At 39.0% G+C, this 20,238-nt stretch overlaps 1 protein-coding gene across 5 annotated transcripts in view; it reads right to left on the bottom strand.

Annotated features, from left to right (window-relative positions):
- Positions 1–20,238, bottom strand: part of ARNT (aryl hydrocarbon receptor nuclear translocator) — a 66,310-nt gene that overhangs the window by 13,571 nt on the left and 32,501 nt on the right. For all 5 annotated transcript variants that reach the window (XM_040626790.1, XM_040626788.1, XM_040626789.1 and 2 more), the window contains exons 5-13: positions 19,685–19,729; positions 17,370–17,583; positions 13,723–13,936; positions 11,595–11,697; positions 10,081–10,146; positions 9,605–9,690; positions 7,799–7,875; positions 2,930–3,064; positions 615–689 (exon numbers count right to left, since the gene is read on the bottom strand). In XM_040626790.1, the coding sequence (XP_040482724.1) occupies positions 615–689; positions 2,930–3,064; positions 7,799–7,875; positions 9,605–9,690; positions 10,081–10,146; positions 11,595–11,697; positions 13,723–13,936; positions 17,370–17,583; positions 19,685–19,729 (1,015 nt within the window). The remainder of the gene's footprint in view (positions 1–614; positions 690–2,929; positions 3,065–7,798; positions 7,876–9,604; positions 9,691–10,080; positions 10,147–11,594; positions 11,698–13,722; positions 13,937–17,369; positions 17,584–19,684; positions 19,730–20,238) is intronic.

Here is a 20,238-nt window from a genome sequence, read left to right as displayed (position 1 = left end):
GGGGGGGGGGCGCCTGGGTGGCACAGCGGTTAAGCGTCTGCCTCCGGCTCAGGGCGTGATCCCGGCGTTACGGGATCGAGCCCCACGTCAGGCTCCTCCGCTATGAGCCTGCTTCTTCCTCTCCCACTCCCCCTGCTTGTGTTCCCTCTCTCGCTGGCTGTCTCTATCTCTGTCAAATAAATAAATAAATAATCTTTAAAAAAATAAAAAAATAAAAAAAAAAAATTCAGACACTGGTGACAAATAAAAAATCTTATTTGTGAAGAGTTAACTCTTACTGATCTAGGAAAGAACCATGAAATGATTATTTCTACCACCACCCATAGTTTAGTGAGGCCTGGAATATTTTAAGTAACTTAAAGAGTCTCTTGGTTACAGCTAGCTGGATACAGGACAGTGAGTAGCCAAAGCCAAAATATCTTGGACATTACTCATAGTTTCAAAATACTGGTCCTTTTCTGTTCCTTAAAAATACAGGTTTTGTACTAAAGAACATAAGATTATGATGCCTGTCACAGTACTCAATCAGTAACCAATAAATGTTTGAGGAATTAATATGATATCAAATATTAGATAAAAATATTATTCAGATCCAAACCAGGGGGAAAAGTTACCTGTTGGAAGCTATCTCTTAGAAGCTGCTGGTCTTCAGGATGACAGAATTCTACAATATTCTTTCCTAAGAGTTCCTAAAAGTGAAAAAAGAAGAGTAAAATGGACACTTATGATCATCTAACTTTCCTGGCCTATTAGCAAATGACTTGGATTTTATTTCTCCTGTCTCTAGCCTAGGATTATAGTAAGTGTGGAGGGGGAAAAAAAAGAATATGAACATTATATATTTATTTTAGCTGCATTTTTATAGATTTGAGGTCTAATATACACATATAATTCACTCATTCTAAATCTACAATTTGATGGCCTCTAACATATTTATACAGTTGTGCAACCACCATTATTACCACAAATGCAGTTTCAGAAAATGTCCACTGCTCCCAAAGTTCCCTTTTGCCTGTTTGTAGTCAACACCTGCTCCCAACTTCCTAGCCAACCAGTGACCTGCTTTCTGCTTTAGTACTGCCTTTCTAGAAATGTCATACAAATGGAATCATATATGTAGTCTATTGGGTCTGACTTCTTACATGTAACTTAAGACTTTTGGAGCTCACCTATGTTGTTGCATGTATCAGTCATGTATTCCTTTTTATTACTCAGCAGTGTTCTAACATGGATATATCACAGCTGTGTATCCATTCACTAGTTAATGGACATTTATAGCTTTTCCACTTTGGGGTTACTGTGAATAATACAACTATGAACACTTGTATATAACTCTTAATGTGAACAGAGGTTTCATTTCTCTTGAGTAAATGCTTAGGAGTGGAACTGCTAGGTTGTGGGATTAAGTATACATTTAACTTTTTACAAAACTATTTATCCATTTTTCCAAAATGTTTTTCCAAAGTGGCTATACCATCTTATAGGTCTGCCAAGAATGTATAACAGTTGCAATTTCTCCTCGTTCTTACAACACTTTCTGAGTAGAGTGGACCGACGGTGGTATCTCACTAAGCGCATCCCAGTGGGCGTACAATGGTATTTCACTGTGGTGTTAATTTGCACTTTTCTATTGACTAATGATGATAAGCATTTTTTTTTTTAAGATTTTAAGTAATCTCTACACCTAAGATGGGCTCAAACCTACAACCCCAAGATCATCGACGCCCCATTATGAGCATCTTTTTATATGCCATTCATGTTTCTTCTTTGGTGAAATGTCTATTCAAATCTTGTGTCTTTTTTTTTTTTTTTTAAACTATTTATCTTAATAGCTATAAGAGTTCTTTTGTATATTCTGGATACAAATCCTTTTTCAGATATATGATTTGCAATATTTTCTCCCAGTTTATGGATGGTCTTTTCACTCTTAATCATGTCCTGTTAAGAGGGTAAATTTTAATTCTGATGAAATCCGACTTGTAAGTTTTTTTCTTTTGTGAACCATGCTTCTGGCATCATAGAAGAAATCTTTGTCTAACTCAAGATCACAAAGATAATCACCTATGTTCTTCCAGAAGTTTTATAACTTTAGCTCTTGTGCATTTATGTTTTTGAGTTGATCTCTGTCTATGGTATGGGGTAAGAGCCTTTTGTGGGGGGGAGGGGAATATCCAACCTTTCCATCACCATTTGTTGGAAATAATCTTTTCCCCACGGAATTGTCTTGACATCTTTGTTGAAAATTAGTTGACCATAAATGTGAAACAAGACTCTATTCTCATCTATTGATCTATACATGTATCCTTACACTGATATCACACTACCTTGATGACAACAGCTTTATAACAGGTGTTTAACCAGGTAGTGTAAATCCTCCGACTCTGTTCTTTTTCAAGACTTCTTTTTGACCAGCTTCTTCACAGAGCCATAGCCAGAAGTCTGTCCTGGCCATACAGTTTTGAAGGTTTATATAATGATTTATTTTTCAACTCTGGTATAGCTACCTGCTCTGCTGAATGAGAAATCTCCATAAAATCATAATAACCAGCGCCAAACTTGCATATTTTGTGGGTTACTATGGTACCCAACCCAAGTGATTACATAAATTATCTAACAATTGTCATACAATTATAACTAATTAAAATGAACAATTTTGCATTATTATCTGTATGAGAATCAATAACAAAAAATAAATACATATTCATGCCTACTGCTCCCATGTGAAAGCAGACATATTTTTCTAGATTGGATGAATAACATTGGTAGAAACCTGAGAATAAATTTAGCTACAAACAGAACAGGATCATCTCTTTTTCTGATCTGGGCCTGATATGTTTTGGCTATTTTGGAATACATGATTGGATAATCTTAACAAAGCCAAAGGAAAACAGGCTTAAGCATCAGTGGTGTAACAGCTCCAGCTCTTCACCTGTGGTTGGTAGCCAACAGTAGCCACACAGCGGTGATCCACAAAAGTGAAGATTCCCTCAATGTTGTGCCGAGAGATGAACTCTGTTGGTTGACAAACATTACTCATGTCTGTACAGTTGGGAGAACTAGTTACCTGAAATTAAAGAGATAAAAACAAGATAAAATGATACCATTCTTTACAGATGCATTTTCCATCTTGTCATGGTCATATACATAGACATGAGGCTCCCAATTTTAGGGATTTCTGAGCTTCCACATCTCATCCAGAAAGAAAAAACATGACCATCAAAACCAGGGAGGGCAAAAGGACTACTCCCACTCTCACTAGTTCCACTTTTTTTTTTTTTTTTTTTTTAAAGATTTTATTTATTTATTCAACAGAGATAGAGACAGCCAGCGAGAGAGGGAACACAAGCAGGGGGAGTGGGTGAGGAAGAAGCAGGCTCATAGCAGAGGAGCCTGATGTGGGGCTCGATCCCATAACGCCAGGATCACGCCCTGAGCCGAAGGCAGACGCTCAACTGCTGTGCCACCCAGGCGCCCCACTAGTTCCACTTTCACATATGAACTCTTTACCAACTTTGTGAAGAAAGATAAAAATTCATTCCACCCAAAACTCACCTACTTTCATTTAGCTAGGCTGTGTTCATTATTCAGATTGGAAAATTAGTCCCCAGTGACCAAGAAACTTATCTAATTTTATGAGAATAAAAATAATTCCACTTTTCTAGTCATGTAATGATAAAATGAAAAGATCGCTCTTCTCCTGGGGCAGCTGGGTGGCTCGGTCAGTTAAGCATCTGCCTTCAGCTCAGGGCATGATCCCAGGGTCCTGGGATCAAGTCCCGTATCAGGCTCCTTGCTCAGCGAGGAGCCTGCTTCTTCCTCTGCCTGTTGCTTCCCCTGCTTGTGCTCTCTCTGACAAATAAAGAAAATCTCCCCCCCCCAAAAAAAAATCTCTCTCCTCCTGTATAGGAGCAGAAGAAATTAGTTAGAAATAGAAAATTCAGCACTGTGAAGTTCACAGTATGAAAGATAAGGGGAAAAGATCTCCCTCCCTCTCTCAACCTTTTTCAGCTTCTGGTATCCAAGAGAAGCAAACTATGAATGCCACGTTCTTCCCAAAATCTGGAGTTTCACAGAATTCATTTGTATTCAGAGAGTAAAAGAAAAATAACATGAGTAAGTCCTGAACGAGATTTCTTCTCATTTAAAAGGGACAATACGGGACTTCCGGGGAAGATGGTGGAGTAGGAGGACCCTAAGCTTACCTTGCCCCATAGAAACAACTAGATGACAGCCACATCAGTGTAAATAACCCAGAAAAGGACCCAAAGACTGGCAGGACAAACTCTCCACAGCTAAATGTAGAGAAGACAGCAGGAAGAGTAGAGACATAGTCAGGAGCTAAATGGACCCACTAAAAGGCCCCATGGACTGTCTGCAGGAGGGAGGACTCTGTGGGCACAAAGAAGGGAGAGAAACAGACTCTCACACCAGGGAGTCCCCACAGGGAAGACAAATCCCAGTAACACTTGGCTTTGAAACCAGAGGGGCTGAATTTCAAGAATTTTTACAAACAGCAGGGCTTAAAACCTGGAACACTAAACATTAGCAGGCTCATGAGAAAGCTGGGAGGGCAAGAGGAAACTAAGTCCCCACCCTTAAAGAGAGAGCACAACAAAGAGCCCCATGGAAATACAGCATAGAAGCAGCACTCTGAAAATCACCTGGGGTATACGGGAGGGAGATTTGTTTACTAATGTCAGAACATGTGCTGGAGGAGCAGGGATCACTGGGAAAATTCTCCAGTAGTAAAGGAGCTGGCTGGTGCCATTTCCCTCCCCTGCCCACCCCCCTTTGGCACAAACACACGGACACCTGCAGGAGCCACTGTGATACTAACACTCACTACTTCACTTGCTAACCGCATGCCCCACCCATGCATATACCTGTGGGCACACCCCCTCAAGCCGGGCTGCAACTCCAGGTCTCCTCCCATAGCAGACCCCTGCAAACCTTGCTAACACCATGCACCCCACCCCTGCATTCTCCTGTAGTTCACTGCTACTTATATCTGCAAAATGCCTGGTCTGACTCAACTTAAGCCCACGGTAGCCCAAGACTGGCCCACTAACAATACAAGGACCAAACCCTGCCCACAACAGACAAAGAGAGCCACTGCAGACGACTGGACTAAAGGCAAAAGCTGCTCAGCCACAACAGTAGGGCACATGCAACACACATAGGAGACACCCCTGAAGCACCAGATTCTGGTGAACAGGGGACATTGCACTGCAGGCCACTACTTTCAAGAGCAGGAGATGTACCTGAATTTCCTAACACAAAGAAACAAAGAGTTAGACAAAGTGGGGACACAGAGGAATAGGTTCCAAATGAAAAAGGACAAAATCACAGCAAGAGACCTAAACAAAACAAAGATAAATAATATGCCTGATGGGAGAATTTAAAGTACACTGGACTTAAGAGAATGGAGGACCTCAGTGAGACCCTTAATAGAGACAGGAAAACATACAAGAACCAATCAGAGATGAAAAACTCAATAACTAAAATTCAAAATACACTAGATGGAATAAATAGTAGACTAGAGGAAGCAGAACAGATCAGCAAGCTGGAGGACAGAATAATGGGAAGCAATCAAGCCTGCTTGAGAGTGAGGAAGAGAAGGAAAAATATAAAAATGAAAGCAGACTTAGGGAACTCAGTGACACCAGCAAGCATAAGAACATTCACATGATAGGGATCCCAGAAGGAGAAGAGAGAGAAAAGGGGGTAGAAAATATTTTGAATAAATAACAGCTGACGACTTCCCAAATCTGGAGAAGGAAATAGAAAGCCAGGTACAAAAGGCACAGAGAGTCCCCAACAAAATCAACCTAGGAAGTCCACACCAAGACATACAGTAATTAAAGTGGTAAAAAGTAGAGATAAAAAGAGAATTTTAAAAGCAGAAAGAAAAAAGAAACAGTTACATACAAGAGAAAACCATAACATAATCAGTAGATTTTTCAGAAGAAACTTTGCAGAACAGAGGAAGTAGAATGATCTATTCAAAGTGCTGAAAGAAAAAAACCTGCAGCCAAGCATGTTCTCTATCCAGCAAGGCTATTACTCACAACAGAAGGACAGATAAAGTTTCCCAGACAAGCAAGAGTTACAGAAATTCATGACCACTAAACCAGCCCCAGAAGAAATGTTAAAGGGAACTCTTTGAGACCATAAGTAGGAATAAGAAAAGTAGGAAACACAAAACCAGTAAAATTAAATATGTTTATAAAAATCAGTCAAGGGATTCACAAAATAAAAGGGTGTAAAGTATGACACCAATATACCTAAAACATGGAGGGGAGAGGAATAAAGAATGGGTTCGAACATAAGTGACCATCAACTTAATATAAACTGCTATATGCATAAGATGTAATACACAAACCTAATGGTAACCACAAACTAATCCAGTCATAGGTATGCAGAAAATAAAGAGAAAGGTGGGGCAGGTGGGTGGCTCAGAAGGTTAAACATCTGCCTCCGGCTCAGGTCATGATCCCAGGGTCCTGGGATCAAGCCCCACATGAGGTTCCCTTCTCAGCAGGGAAGTCTGTTTCTCCTTCTCCCTCCGCCCCGCTCATATTCTCTCTCTTGCTCACTATCTCAAATAAAAAAATAAATAAATAAATAAATAAATAAATAAAATCTCTAAAAATAAAACACAAACCAAAAACAGAAACAAACACAAGAAACAAGTGTTGGCCAGGGTGTGGAGAAAAAGGAACTCTCATGCACTGCTGGTGGGAATGCAAACTGAGGCAGCCACTGTAAAAACAGTACGGAAGTTCCTAAAATAATTAATAAGAGACCTACCATATGATCCAGTCATTCCACTACTGGGTATTTACCAGAATTAAAAAACAAAAACACTAATTCAAAAAGATACATACACTATGTTACTGCAGCCAAATTATGGAAGCAGCCCAAGTGTCCATCAACAGATGAAGGGATAAAGATGTGTACATATACAATGGAATATTACTCAGCCATAAGAAAGAATGAAATCTTGCCATTTGCAACATGGATAGATCTGGACAGTATATAATTCTAAGTGAAATAAGTCAGTCAGGGAAAGACAAATACCATTTCACATATATGTGGACTTCAAGAAACAAACTTACAAAAAAAAAAAAAACACACAAAGAAAAACCCAGACTCTTAACTATAGAGAACAAACTGATAGTTACCAGGGGGAGGTGGGTCTGGGCATAGAGGAAATAAGTGAAGGGGACTGAGTACATTTTTTCCCTTTGCAAGTTTTTATTTGAATTCCAGTTAGTTAACATACAGTGTAATATTAGTTTCAGGTATTGAATTTAGTGATTCATCACTCACATACAACACCCAGTGCTCATCACAAGTGCCCTTCTTAATATCCATCACCTATTTAACCCATCTCCCCACCCAAGAGCACACTTATGATGAGAACTGAGTAATGTATAGCTCTGTTGAATCAATGGGGACCCGGATGGCTCAGTCGGTTAAGCGTCTCTTGATTTCGGCTCAGGTCATCATCTAGGGTCATGAGACTGAGCCCCGCGTCAGGGTCTGCACTGCGTGTAGAGCCTGCTTAAGATTCTCTCTCTCCCTCTCTTACAGAAAAAAAAAAAAAAAAAAAAGAATTGCTAAATCATTATACTGTACACCTCATATAACAAATATGCTAATAAATTAATATGACACCATATGTTAACTACACCGGAATTAAAGTTTAAAAAAATAAATGTACAAAAAAGACTAAAAAAAAGGAAAAAGGAAAGGAAGGAAATAGATGATATAGATGTGGAAAATTCATACTTGCCTGCAGTCTGCCAATGGCCACTAGGCAAAATTTGCTCCCCTGGCCAGCCTCTGGATCATCATCTGGGAGGGAGACACCTTTAGGAAGATGAAGTTAAAAGGTTTAAGAGGGATGTCAAACTCAACTGCCTTCAATTCAGATAGAAAAAGATTTAAAATACATGTAGGTATGAAGAGACTAGATATAAAATAAGAGTGCCAAATGATAAGAATAAAGATAAACAACTGCACAGAATGTTTTAAGTATTTTTACATATATTAATTCATATATTTTACCCATATTAATTGTAATAAACTACAGAGGACAAGTCCCACTCAAAGTATTCTAAAAAACAATGCTGATCAAACCAAACATATGAAGACAGTCATTTATTCTAGGACTATTCCATAGGCAGAGAACAGATGTCTTGCCCAACTTGCGGTTTTAACATAAGCAAACAACTAAAAATGAAATTAAACCAACATCAATAGTTAGTTACTTATGTCCTTTGGAAAAGAGAGAAGCCAAAGTTTCAATGTTTTATGTGGAAAGGGAAAAAGGTTGCATTTTCTCTCTAGTCTTTGCATATATATCATCTTTTTACCAAGAAAAATATCATTTGAGAGCAACAGAGAAGTATAAAAGACCATGTATAATACGGCAAATGTATGGTTTTATTCAGTATATACACTAAAAAGCTCAAATGTCATTACACCTAAAATTAATTTTTCTTAATTACATTTAACTACCACTTATTGAGTGCGTACTATATGCCAGGCACTGGGCTAAGTGCTTTTCTTACATGAACTCTAATCCTCAAAATAACTCTACATGGGATATATTATCTCCAAATTATAGATGAGAAAACTGAGGGGTTCTTTTTATAAAGATCAAGTGTCTTACCCTAAGTTATACCATTAGTAAGTAACAACGCCAGAATCAAACCCAAGTTTTTCCAAATACAAAGTTTAATCTCTTCCCCAAATATACCACCTTGCCTCCCTTTTCTCTTAGTTTACCTCTCCTTACAATCCCACTTCTCAATAATACCCATCCAGCAGGGAAGTAATAAAGTTGCTAAGATCTGGAAATTCTGACAAACCAGTTTAAAAGGCTGATCCCTGTACCCCAACCACCCTTCTTACATTTTCTGTTTGACTTCGAGTTCTAGTAAAGCTAATGTGCTGACATCTTGATTTAAAGCCTTTTAAGAGAATATCCCACTTATAAGTTACTACAATTAAGTCATTTCCCTCTTCTCCCTCAAAGTCATAATCCGACTTTAAAAAGCTTTCCCAAATTAGCTGCACTCAATGCCAATTGTTTCTTTGCACACACGTACTTAGAAAATAGGTATTCAGATATATTATTATGAATCTGCACGCTTAAAAATTGCATTCTGTGGGGCGCCTGGGTGGCACAGCGGTTAAGTGTCTGCCTTCGGCTTAGGGCGTGATCCCAGCATTGTGGGATCGAGCCCCACATCAGGCTCTTCTGCTATGAGCCTGCTTCTTCCTCTCCCACTCCCCCTGCTTGTGTTCCCTCTCTCGCTGGCTGTCTCTATCTCTGTCAAATAAATAAATAAAATCTTTAAAAAAAAAAATTGCATTCTGTGACACAGCTAACACTAAATCATTTTCAAGTCTGAGTAATCCATCTCCCCAGCTGGAATATAAAGGAGGGGCAGGAGCCTGCTTTTTCTTTCCTATTTTCTTATAGTTTATACCATAGTACAGTTCACATACCAGGTACATGATAAATATCAGCTAGCTTTCTCAGACTCTGTGACAAACCTGCTGCGCCATGGGAGAAATCCAACTTTCCTACCTGCTGGGGGCCAGGCCTTGATGTAGCCTGTGCAATGGACCACCACAAAGTGAGGCTCCCCATCCTTCACAGAGCCAAGTCCATTCCTAGAAGAAGTACATATGTGAGGAGAAAACCCACCTGGTAACATTTAAAAGGCAATGCTGGCTTAGCTCTTGGATATTTAGAAAACAGGCTACTTTTTGACTTTTCCCACCCAAAAGTGACTACCAATATCTCTGACCCTTGCCAAAGTAAAGAAACAGAAAGGTACTGCAGCGGGAAGAAAGTTGGTAAAGGGGTAGGGCAACTTCTTTTAACAAGATGAGCAAAAGAAGTAAAAGTGCAGGAAAATATTGCCAGAAAAAAAGTAACTGGGAAGTGAAGGATGAAGGTGAGGGCTGCTGAAGAAAGTACTACAGTAAAATAGCTGAAAAGGTGGTGCTCCCTACAGGTACGTGGACATCCCTTTGGTTTTTCCTTGTTTAGGATCTCACCTGCATCTGTTCCTCACAAAGCTCAACCTATTCATGGAGACTGGGTCCACTGAGCTACTGCCACACCTGTTTCAAAGAACAGAGAGATTAAAAGCAAGTAAGCTGTGCTATTAAAGAACCCCCATCCATTAACAGCCAGAAAAAGGGGTTCTAAATACAACTAGACACAGAAAGATACAGAAGTCGGGCTTGATATTTTTAAATTTGTAACTGCCCAGAATTTGAAGTTCAAAATGTTCCACATACTCTTCAATTGCAGAAATTCTCCACATCGGGGTCAGTATACTTTTTGTATCAAGGACCAGATGCTAAATATTTCAGCTTTTGTGGGTCATACAATCTGTTGCAACTAGCCATCAGAGCATGAAAACAGCCATAGACAATATGTAAACAAATGCACATGGCTATGTTCCTATGGCTTCTTTTACAAATAAAGAGTTGTGGTTTGCAGACTCCTGTTCTATACCACAACCCAATCTATTTGCTACATTTCCTTATTATTTATCTTACTCTTGCCCATGTCTCTACATAGGCCATGCCCACATATTGCGACATTCTCACCCACCCTCTCTACCTTCCTTAGCTCATTTCTTTAAAATAATGGATAAAACTTAGAGTTTAATGTGTGCCATGAACTATTCTAAGCATCTTTACATATGTTTATTATCTCATGCTTATTAACAACTTTATGAGGTTGATATTAATATAATTCCCAACATTAGACGAAATCACAACACAAAGTAGTCATGTAATCTGCTCAAGGTCTCAGAAGATAGTAAGTGGCAAACCTAGTAGTCTAGATTCAGAAGTTACTCTAAACCAGTAAGCCATATAACTCTCAGGAAACCTTTCTTAGTATCCTACTCATCATTTCTAATAAGCATCCTCTCAGTACAATGTAGGCAATTTCCACCGTACAACCTGAACTTACTTTGCTACTTTAAGAGGTATCTTTTCTACCTATGTAGAATGTACCACCATCTTTCTTCAGAATACTAAAAAAGTATAATTTATAATTATAAACACTAAATACTAACTGAAAGATGTAAGAAAGTATCAACACTCTATGAAAAAAAGAAAAATGCAGAAATGGGCTGAGTACATGGATGTTGTCTTGTGATGTCCTGGGAAAAAATACAGGTTTTGGAATCCAACTACTCTGGATTAAAATAAAATCCTATACCAGACCTTATCTCTGTAATCCTGGGAAGTTAATTTTGAGGCTTTTTTTTTTTTAAACAGCAGAATAGTAACCATGAATTCAACCCCAAAGGACAGATGTGGGAAATGAGATGACAGTGATAAGTCTCTTATAATATCTGGCATAGGAGGAGTTCATTAAATTTTTAGTTTCCTTATCAAACACTTTATTCTATTATAATCCGTGTGGGTCTTGACAGTTAAATTTAATCCAACTAGAGCTTGGATTTAAGTTTACTTCCCCTAACCAAAATTCAAACCCCCTGCTCTTAATTTTTCTTCTATCAAATCACAGTCCTCAGCCTGACACTCACCTCATACGGCAAATAAATGATCTCCTTGAGCCCATACACATCCTCATGGAAGACTGCTGACCTTCCTTTTTCACTGTTCCAGTCTTCAGATCAAGGATACGCCCTGAAAATGATGTGAAAAATAGTCTGGAGTGTGTTCTTGTATGTGGTGAAAAGGGACAGGAGAGACACTGGAGGAAAGATAAATAAGTATCCTACTCATGCCCTCCAATCTCCTTGCTTATAAAAGAAGAGGACAAGTAGGGGATGGATTTTTTTTCAAGTCCAAAATACCTCAACTCCCATCAATGAATGTTATTCTTAGATTCAAAGGCAGGACTGGAGATAACATTGTGCAAGGAAGGAAGGTGGGAGTGGAAAGTAGTATTCGCAAGCAAGAGGCCCGGCTATATTCTTGGGTCTCATTTTTATACACATGCACATACATGTGTGCGCACACATGCACACTGAGGGAATGTTATTGTTTAAAAACAAATAATTTTGTATGCTATAGTAACACAATATCTATCTCCAGCCAAAACTGTGCCTCCCTTTATCATATAGAAATGAACGGCGAGGGCGCCTGGGTGGCTCAGTTGGTTAAGCGTCTGCCTTCAGCTCAGGTCATGATCCCAGGGTCCTGGGATCGAGTCCCACATCAGACTCCCTGCTCAGTGGAGAGCCTTCTTCTCCCTCCCTTTGCTGCTCCCCCTGCTGTGTGCTCTCTCAGTCAAAGAAATAAATACAATCTTAAAAAGAAAAAAAAAAAAAAAGAAACGAATAGCAACTTTTGGAAAAAAGAACTAGAAACATGAAATCCATAAAGACCTAAAAGAAGGGAAAACGAAAACACAATTAATAAAACCGAAATCTTGCCATTTGCAATGACATGGATAGAACTAGACGGTATTATATTAAGTGAAATAAGTCAATCAGAGAAAGACAATTATCATATGGTCTCACTCATATGTGGAATTTAAGAGACAAAACAGTATCCTAGGGGAAGAGAGGAAAAAATAAAACAAGAGGAAAAAAAAAATAAAACAGAGAGGGAGACAAACCACAAGAGACTCTTAATCACAGGAAACAAACTGAGGGCTGCTGGGATGGGGGGGATGGGGTAACTGGGTGATGCACCTTATTAAGAAAGGCAGTGATACAGTAAGACTGATGAATCATTGACTTCTACCTCTGAAACCATAATACATTATATGTTAATTAATTGAATTAAGTAAGTATAAATAAATAAATAAAGGACTTTCTTGTATTACCAATTTTTAAAAAGATTTTATTTATTTATTTACTTACTTACTCATTTATTTAATGAGAGAGAGGCAGAGAACACGGGAGCACATGTGTGTGCTTAAGCCCAGGGAGGGGCAGAGGGAGGAGGAGAGAGAGAATCTCAAGTAGACTCCGGCTCAGCATGGAGCCTGACACGGGGCTTAATCCCAAGACTCTGAGATCACGATCGGAGTCGAAACCAAGAGCTGGGACACTCAACCAACTGAGCCACCCAGGCGGTCCTTAATTAACAGTTTTGATTTGCTTTCACTTTAAATTTTTTTCCAGAGTTGTTTAAGAAGCAGATGTGTTTCCTATAGCCAAACTCTGGCAAAAGGACTGAATAGATTTAAAATAGGGGAAAGAAACAAAAATAAAAATAAGACCAAAAAATAGTACAGATATAAAAAAACAACAGTAACAACTTATATACTGATAACCATTCCCCTCTAAAATAAAATCTATTAACATAGAACCCAGTATAAAGCTAAAGATATGCGCAAACAGGTAGAAAAAATACCAAAAAAAATTATGAGATTTGTCTCAAATGAGACAGAAAAATGGATAATTTAATTCTTTTAGAAGGGAAAAAACAGTTCATTGTAGATTTGGTTTTTACTGTTTTATTTACAGTAATAAACTTTTATATGTGCACTGTCACTAAAGAAACATTTTCTAAGGATAAGCTACAAATTATATTACCTGCGTGTGGATAGAAAAAAATTATTATATTCATTATGGGAGAAAATTTCTAGAAGCCCTGCTAGCTAGATTCACTGAACAAACTGAAGAGCTAAAACACCTCTTCTGTTTCAGGAAAAAAAGAAAGGGCTTCCCATTTCTTTTCAATCCACATAATTCATACCTGTCAGGGCATTTTCGGAGGTGGAAAGCTGTTCACGAAGTTTGTCCACGTCATCTGGATGCACCTGATCATAGAGTGTGCTACCAAACCATTCAGACTGTGGCTGGTTCAAAACTGGGGTCACTGAGTCAGAGACATAAACCACCCGGCCTGTTTCACATGAGACAATAAACAGAAAGCCATCTGCTGCCTCCAAGATCAAATGTTTGAGTTCCTGCCCAAAGAAGAGAAATAAAAGTTAATACTGAACTCTTAAAAGCCAAGTATTATTCATGGAAGGAAGGAAGACATTTAAGGCCTTATGCACCTCTCCATAAGCAATTGCTGGCTCCTGCCTGATCCACAGACCTAGCTTTGCACTCTAAATGTAATTGCCTTCACGACAGCTTTTTCTAATAGATATTTCCTCAATCTCTCTATGTCACTATTCACCTCCTCCTATCTCAGGACTCAAGATGGAGAATAAAAAAGGTTTCCCACTAACAATAATTTAGTCCTTGATCTCACCCCCCTGGTCTCTTTTTCGGATCTTGCTCTACAAACACTCCCATTTTCACTCTCTTTCCCCTCAGATCTATAAATATGATCGAGTTTTCTCAATTCTATACAAATCTTTCCTCAATTTTGCCCAACTCATCTCTTTTTCAGTGCCAGGTTTATATTAAGAGTAATGTTATATTCACTGGTTCTATTCTTTTACCTTTCATTTATTTCTCAATCCCACTACAGTTGTCACTCTAAACCATTCATGTTGTTTGCAGCAGGTTTAGCAATGTTCTCCTGACTGCCAATTCAAGTCCCCTTTCCTGGGTCTTTATCATGTTACTCAATCTCTATCCAGAATCTAGTAATGTTGTCCATTCCATCCTTTTATTTTCCTCTAGCTTCTACGACACCATCCTCCAACTTTTGCTGCCTTTCTAAATGTCCCTTCTCTGCTTCAGGCACCCTTCCCTTTGTTCAAGTCTTAAGTATAGATATTTCCAAGGTTCTAAAGTTCTCTTCTCTATTTATACCATACTCTCTCCCTGCAAAATTATATCTACTCCTCTCTGCTATGAAATGATGCCCAAGTCTACATCTCCAGACTCACCTAAATTTTTTCTTCTTTAGCTTTAAGTAGACCTAAATTCCAACCAAATAACTGTTAAACATTTTCAACTTAGATATTCTACCAGCAACTCAATTTCAACATCTCAAAAGCAGTCACATTTCCCCCTCCAAAGAACAATCCTCTGTGCTCTTCTAGCATTTCCTTTCTTGATTAACAGTATCACCTTCCTCTCAGGCTATAAGATCAAAACCTAATTACTCTCTCTCATGCTCTAGTTATAACTGTTTTATCAATTCTATTTCCAATACTACATCATTGTCCTAGTCATCTTATGCCAAGACTAAGGAAACGGTCTCTCTGCGTTCATTCTCTCAAATCCAGCCTTAAAATGCTCTACATTGACTAATACATTTTTGGGGGAGAGTGATGAGAGAGGGGCAGAAAGAGAAGGAGAATCCCAAGTAGGCTCCACGCCCAGCACAGAGCAAACTCGGGGCTCAATCTCATGATTCTGAGACCATGACCTGAGCCAAAATCAAGAATCAGACACTTAACTGACTGAGCCACCCAGGCACCCCATTGACTGATACATTTCTGATGGCTCCCTATTGCCTAAAAATTAATACCTAAATTCTGTAACATAACACCTAAATATTCCATGATCAGGTCCCAGCCTACTCCCTATTATCATCTCCCAAGGCTTGCTAAACTATTTCATTTGCCTTGAATAATCCAATCATTCTCAATAGGCATTTGCTCAAATTATTCGCAGTACTTATGACACTAATCCCTTACCTTTCCTTTTCCATGTTTATACTTCTACAGGACTTTAATATCGTACCTCTATGATAGAACTAATTGTGTGTTTATATTGTGATTTATTTACATGTCTCTTTCCACTAGTGACTATATAAACTGGAGTCTGTTCAATCAGTATCTCTATGTATATTGTTAGAACAAACTAACTATTTCAAAGTACATATATATATATAATCCATGCTATGTGTGTTTTCATATAGACACTCCTATTTGGAAAATTATTCTTATTGCTTTCTTCCAAACCACATTCCTTCCTTCTAATCCTTCAAATAAAAGGGTGACATTATAGGTCAATTTTTTCTTTCCTGCATCTTCCAGAATTTTCTGCAATAACCATGTGTTATTATTTTTTTTTAAGATTTTATTTATTTGAGAGAGAGAGACAGAGAGAGAGATCACAAGCAGGAGGGAAGGATAGAGGGAGAAGCAGACTCCCCACCGAGCAGGGAGCCTGATGCGGGACTGATCCCAGGACTCCCGGATCATGACCTGAGCCGAAGGTAGACGCTTAACCAACTGAGCCATCCAGGTGTCCAACCCTGTGTTATTTTTAATAATCAAAACAGAATATGCCTTTCTTACTCTTAGAAGTCTTTGCTAACCATCCCCATTCAAACCTGGTCATTCTATTCACTTTAACCATCCCTCCACTATATATTTATCTAGTCCCATATAAATTATTAATAAGTTTTGAAGAAAGGTTATTTCTCAGGGTGCCTGGGTGGCTCAGTCAGTTGAGTGTCCGACTCTTGGTTTCGGCTCAGATCATGGTCTCATGGGTCAGGGGATCCAGCTCCGCAGTGGGCTCCACGCTCAGTGGGGAGTCTACTTGAGATTCTCTCTTTCTCCTTCTGCCCTTCCCCCTGCTCACATTCTGTCTCTCCCTAAAATCAATCAATCATTTTAAAAAGGTATTTCTTCTATGTATGTATTTTCCTCTTATTTTTCACTTATGTGTGTATCCACCCACTCAAAAATTCATATTCAGACTGACTTCCACTCACTCACATACTCATATTCAGACTAAGTCCCTGAGAGGCCAGAAATGTTTCCGCCTTCCCTATTCTTCTCACTACATGTAACAGAGCACATCTCTAAGGAATGATAATTGCCCTGTTAGACTCCTTTTATCACCAAAACCGAAAGCTACTTCAGGAATGAAAAATAGATTTCTTCCATCTTCTATAACCCTAAAGCCAAGGGAGAAAACTGGTTCCATGGACACAGTCATTTCTTCTTCCTACAATTCTACTCTTGTTTCACCTTTTAGGCTACATTCATGAGTGAAGTTTAAAATACATATAAGCTTGGGGCACCTGGGTGGCTCAGTTGGTTCAGTGTCTGCCATCAGCTCAGGTCATGATCCCAGGGTCCTGGAATTGAGCCCTGAGTGGGGGGAGCGGGTCCCTGCTCGGGGGGAGTCTGCTCCTCCCCCCAGCCCTCCCCCCTGCTTGTGTGCACACACTCTCTCAAAATTGATAAAACCCTTAAAAAAATTAAAATACCTATAAGCTTGCTAAATAATTTGCACAAGTCTTCTGTACTTCTCACTGTTCCAGTGCTAATGAATATTATAGCCAGGAATTCAAACTACTTTCCCATGGTCTGAATTTTTCCTTAACATCTGAATTCTTATACTTTAAGCAATCTACAGACTCAGCTTGGCTCTGACTCTCAATATAAGGCACTAGTTAGAATTATGGTCATCTACCCTCCAAAAAATAAAAATTTTCAACAGATTCTAGACTATCTCAGAGTTGTACATCCCAGAGACCTGATCAGTGAGGAACGAAGGCTTGTAGGTGCCATCAGTGGATGTATTCCCAGTTCCTCGCAAGGATTTCATGTGAGACACTGCCATGCGTAAGATAGTTAGCTTGTCTGGTTTTCGAGCCAGGGCACTACAGGTGGGCACCATGTCTGATAGTTCTGTGATGTAGGCTGTCATCTTGTTCCGTCGCCGCCGTTCAATTTCACTATGATTTTCCCTGCATGGAGAGAGGAGAAGCCCCACCCAGGTGGTCACATCTGGCCATTTGGGAGCAGGGAAGAGTGATATAAAAACGGAGTGAGCTGCTGAAGAAATGTAGTTTTTAGATTTAGGAGTGCTTAAGTCTCAGAAGGTAGAGTCAGGTTTGCCAACCTTCTCATGCAGAACAGGCATGGAATAGAAACCAACAAGGCAGACGGAGAATAAGCAGATACCAGCAGTTCTCCCTATGTCCTGGAAACTTCACATCCTATGTAAATTACCACTCCCCCAGAACAAAACAAAACAAAAAACGTTTTAAGAAGTGATAGTCTTAAAAGATGTTGATTTCATTTACTTTAGTTCCTGAGAGGCAAATAATCTTGGCTTGGCTGACTCCATGTTAACTAATTCAACTTTTTAAGGCTGAAAATAAAATGACCAGTTTTTTCCAACAGAAGTATATTGCCCAACAGCCGATAAAAAGAATTGATAGTATAGATTCCTTTGGTCTATAATATGTTGCCTGTTCTAAGCTTCTCTCTTACTCTTAACACTAGAAGGCAGAACTGGAAGATTTTGAAGTTTTATTTGTCTCACTAATGTACAAGGTCCTACCTTCTCTATCTGGGTGTGGCGCCAGTGTACTGAGCTCAAGAGATTTTAAGATATCATTTACTAAAGGTCCCTTCTGGGTCCCCAGTTGGAGCAAAATGAATTGGAGAGTAAAAGTAGAGTGGGGAGGAAAAGGCCTGAAAACAGACAATTTGGATCTCAACAGGGTAAGTGGATCACATCTCCAATGCTGATTTCCTCAAAATCAAGACAAAATCTTATCATTGTTAAAAATAATTTGGATTTCTGAAAAGCCCCACAGTTCCTCAGTGTCTTCCACAGGGATGCCCCAAGGAGAACCAAACAATGTGCTGCATTTCTGCTTCTCCTTGAGCAGCTCTTGCTTTATCTTTTTTATTTACTTTCATTACCACTTAAGGATCCTATCTGAATAGAAGTTTTGTCAAAACAAAAAGAAAAATAAAAACAACTGGTCTAACATAAATCTCTTTGTGAGAAGAGCAAACTAAGGTTAAGAAGTTAACTAAGTGACTTTCCCAAAGGCAGCACTCATTCCCAATTAATGCAATGGCTTTCCCACCATACCAAGCGAGATCAGCTTCCTGAAGAGTTAAAGAGTTAGCAGGAAATGACAACAAAATGAGCTTGTGGCCCTGCTAAAAAAGGTAATGAGATGAGGGGGGAAAGTAGTAAAAATAGGTACTGGTATCAGTGAACTATCTCCTACCGAGTGGTCCCAAATCACAGAAGCCAGAAAATAAAAAAATTTGGGCACACCATTAGTATCCTAGTATTTCTACCTTATTGACAACAGTCTCCAAAGAGAACTCTAGAGTCTCCTTTTCAAATGGCAAAAAGGTCTCACCACTTAAGTCCCCATTTGTTAATTTGCCTGAGAAACATAACATTCTACTTTCAAACTTAAAGCAAATTTAAAGCAAACTTAAAGTCCTAGTATCTGACAGATTTCTGGCACTGAAGTCCAGAAGGCTGCTCTTTTAAAAAGCCACATCAAGGCTGCTAAAACTTTTCTGGGAAACCACAAAAGATTCAATCACCAAAGCAAGACCAGTACTGCTATGACGCAGTAATCTAGCCTGTGAGTCTACACAGGAAAATAAGGGTGTGCTTTCTAGGGAGTTGTGGAATAAATGCTAAGGCCTAAATGTTGGGAACCAATTGCAAACAGATATATTTATTAGTCTTTTGATAAAAAGTATGCCCCTGCTAAAGCACCAACTGGCACCACTGCCCTGCTTCTGAAGCCTTTTATTCTGTGAAACAGTGCCGAGATAAAGAAGAAAAGAGAAAACTATAAAACTAATAGCAATGTCTTAAATTCCTTAGTAAAGTTCCCTCAACTCACCCACTTTCTGATGGGGGAGGCCAAAGTTCCTGTTACACACAAACTTCTAAAAAATCTTGTCCTCTCTTGCCACAGATAAGGAAAAACACAAAGAGAAAGGGGAAGAAAAGAGCAGAGTAAGAAAAAGGAAAAAGCAGCATCATCTGCTTCATCATGCTGAAAGACACTGTTCTCCTACCTGGCGAGTCTCTCTTTATCCGCAGAGCTCTGCTCATCATCCGACCTAAAAATAGAATTAATGAACTAAGCTAAAATTAAAATAAAAAGAAAGAAAAAAAGAAGGATGGATGGATAAATTGATGGAAGGAAGTAGAGGGGAAAGGAAAGGAAATAGGAAATAGAACAAAATAGATGCAGAGAAGGGAAAATTAAAATATGGACAGGAACCTTGCCTGTAACTCTACAAAACCATTTGTTAGGATAAAGAAAAAGAAACTTACAGGACAAAGGCTGACACAAAAGCAAGGCCAACATTCATTATAAATTAACATAGTCTGAACAACAGAAAGCATTTTGCCAATCAATCTCTGTAGAGATCAACGATATATAGTCTGAACAAGAACCAAACAATGGAATATCATTCTCACACACTGCTCCCAATCTGGAAATAAAATTATATCCAATACGCTATTTTTTTAAGATTTATTTATTTGGGGGGGGGGAAGGTGCAGAGGGAGAGGGAGAGCAGACTCCCCACTAAGCACAGAGCCTGACGTGGGGCTCATTTCCAGG

The sequence above is a fragment of the Ursus maritimus genome, unplaced genomic scaffold, assembly GCF_017311325.1.
Source record: "Ursus maritimus isolate PB19 unplaced genomic scaffold, ASM1731132v1 scaffold_12, whole genome shotgun sequence".
Classification (NCBI taxonomy): Eukaryota; Metazoa; Chordata; class Mammalia; order Carnivora; family Ursidae; genus Ursus; species Ursus maritimus.
Note: the sequence above shows the minus strand (reverse complement) of the source record. Positions and strands in the feature narration are given on the sequence as shown.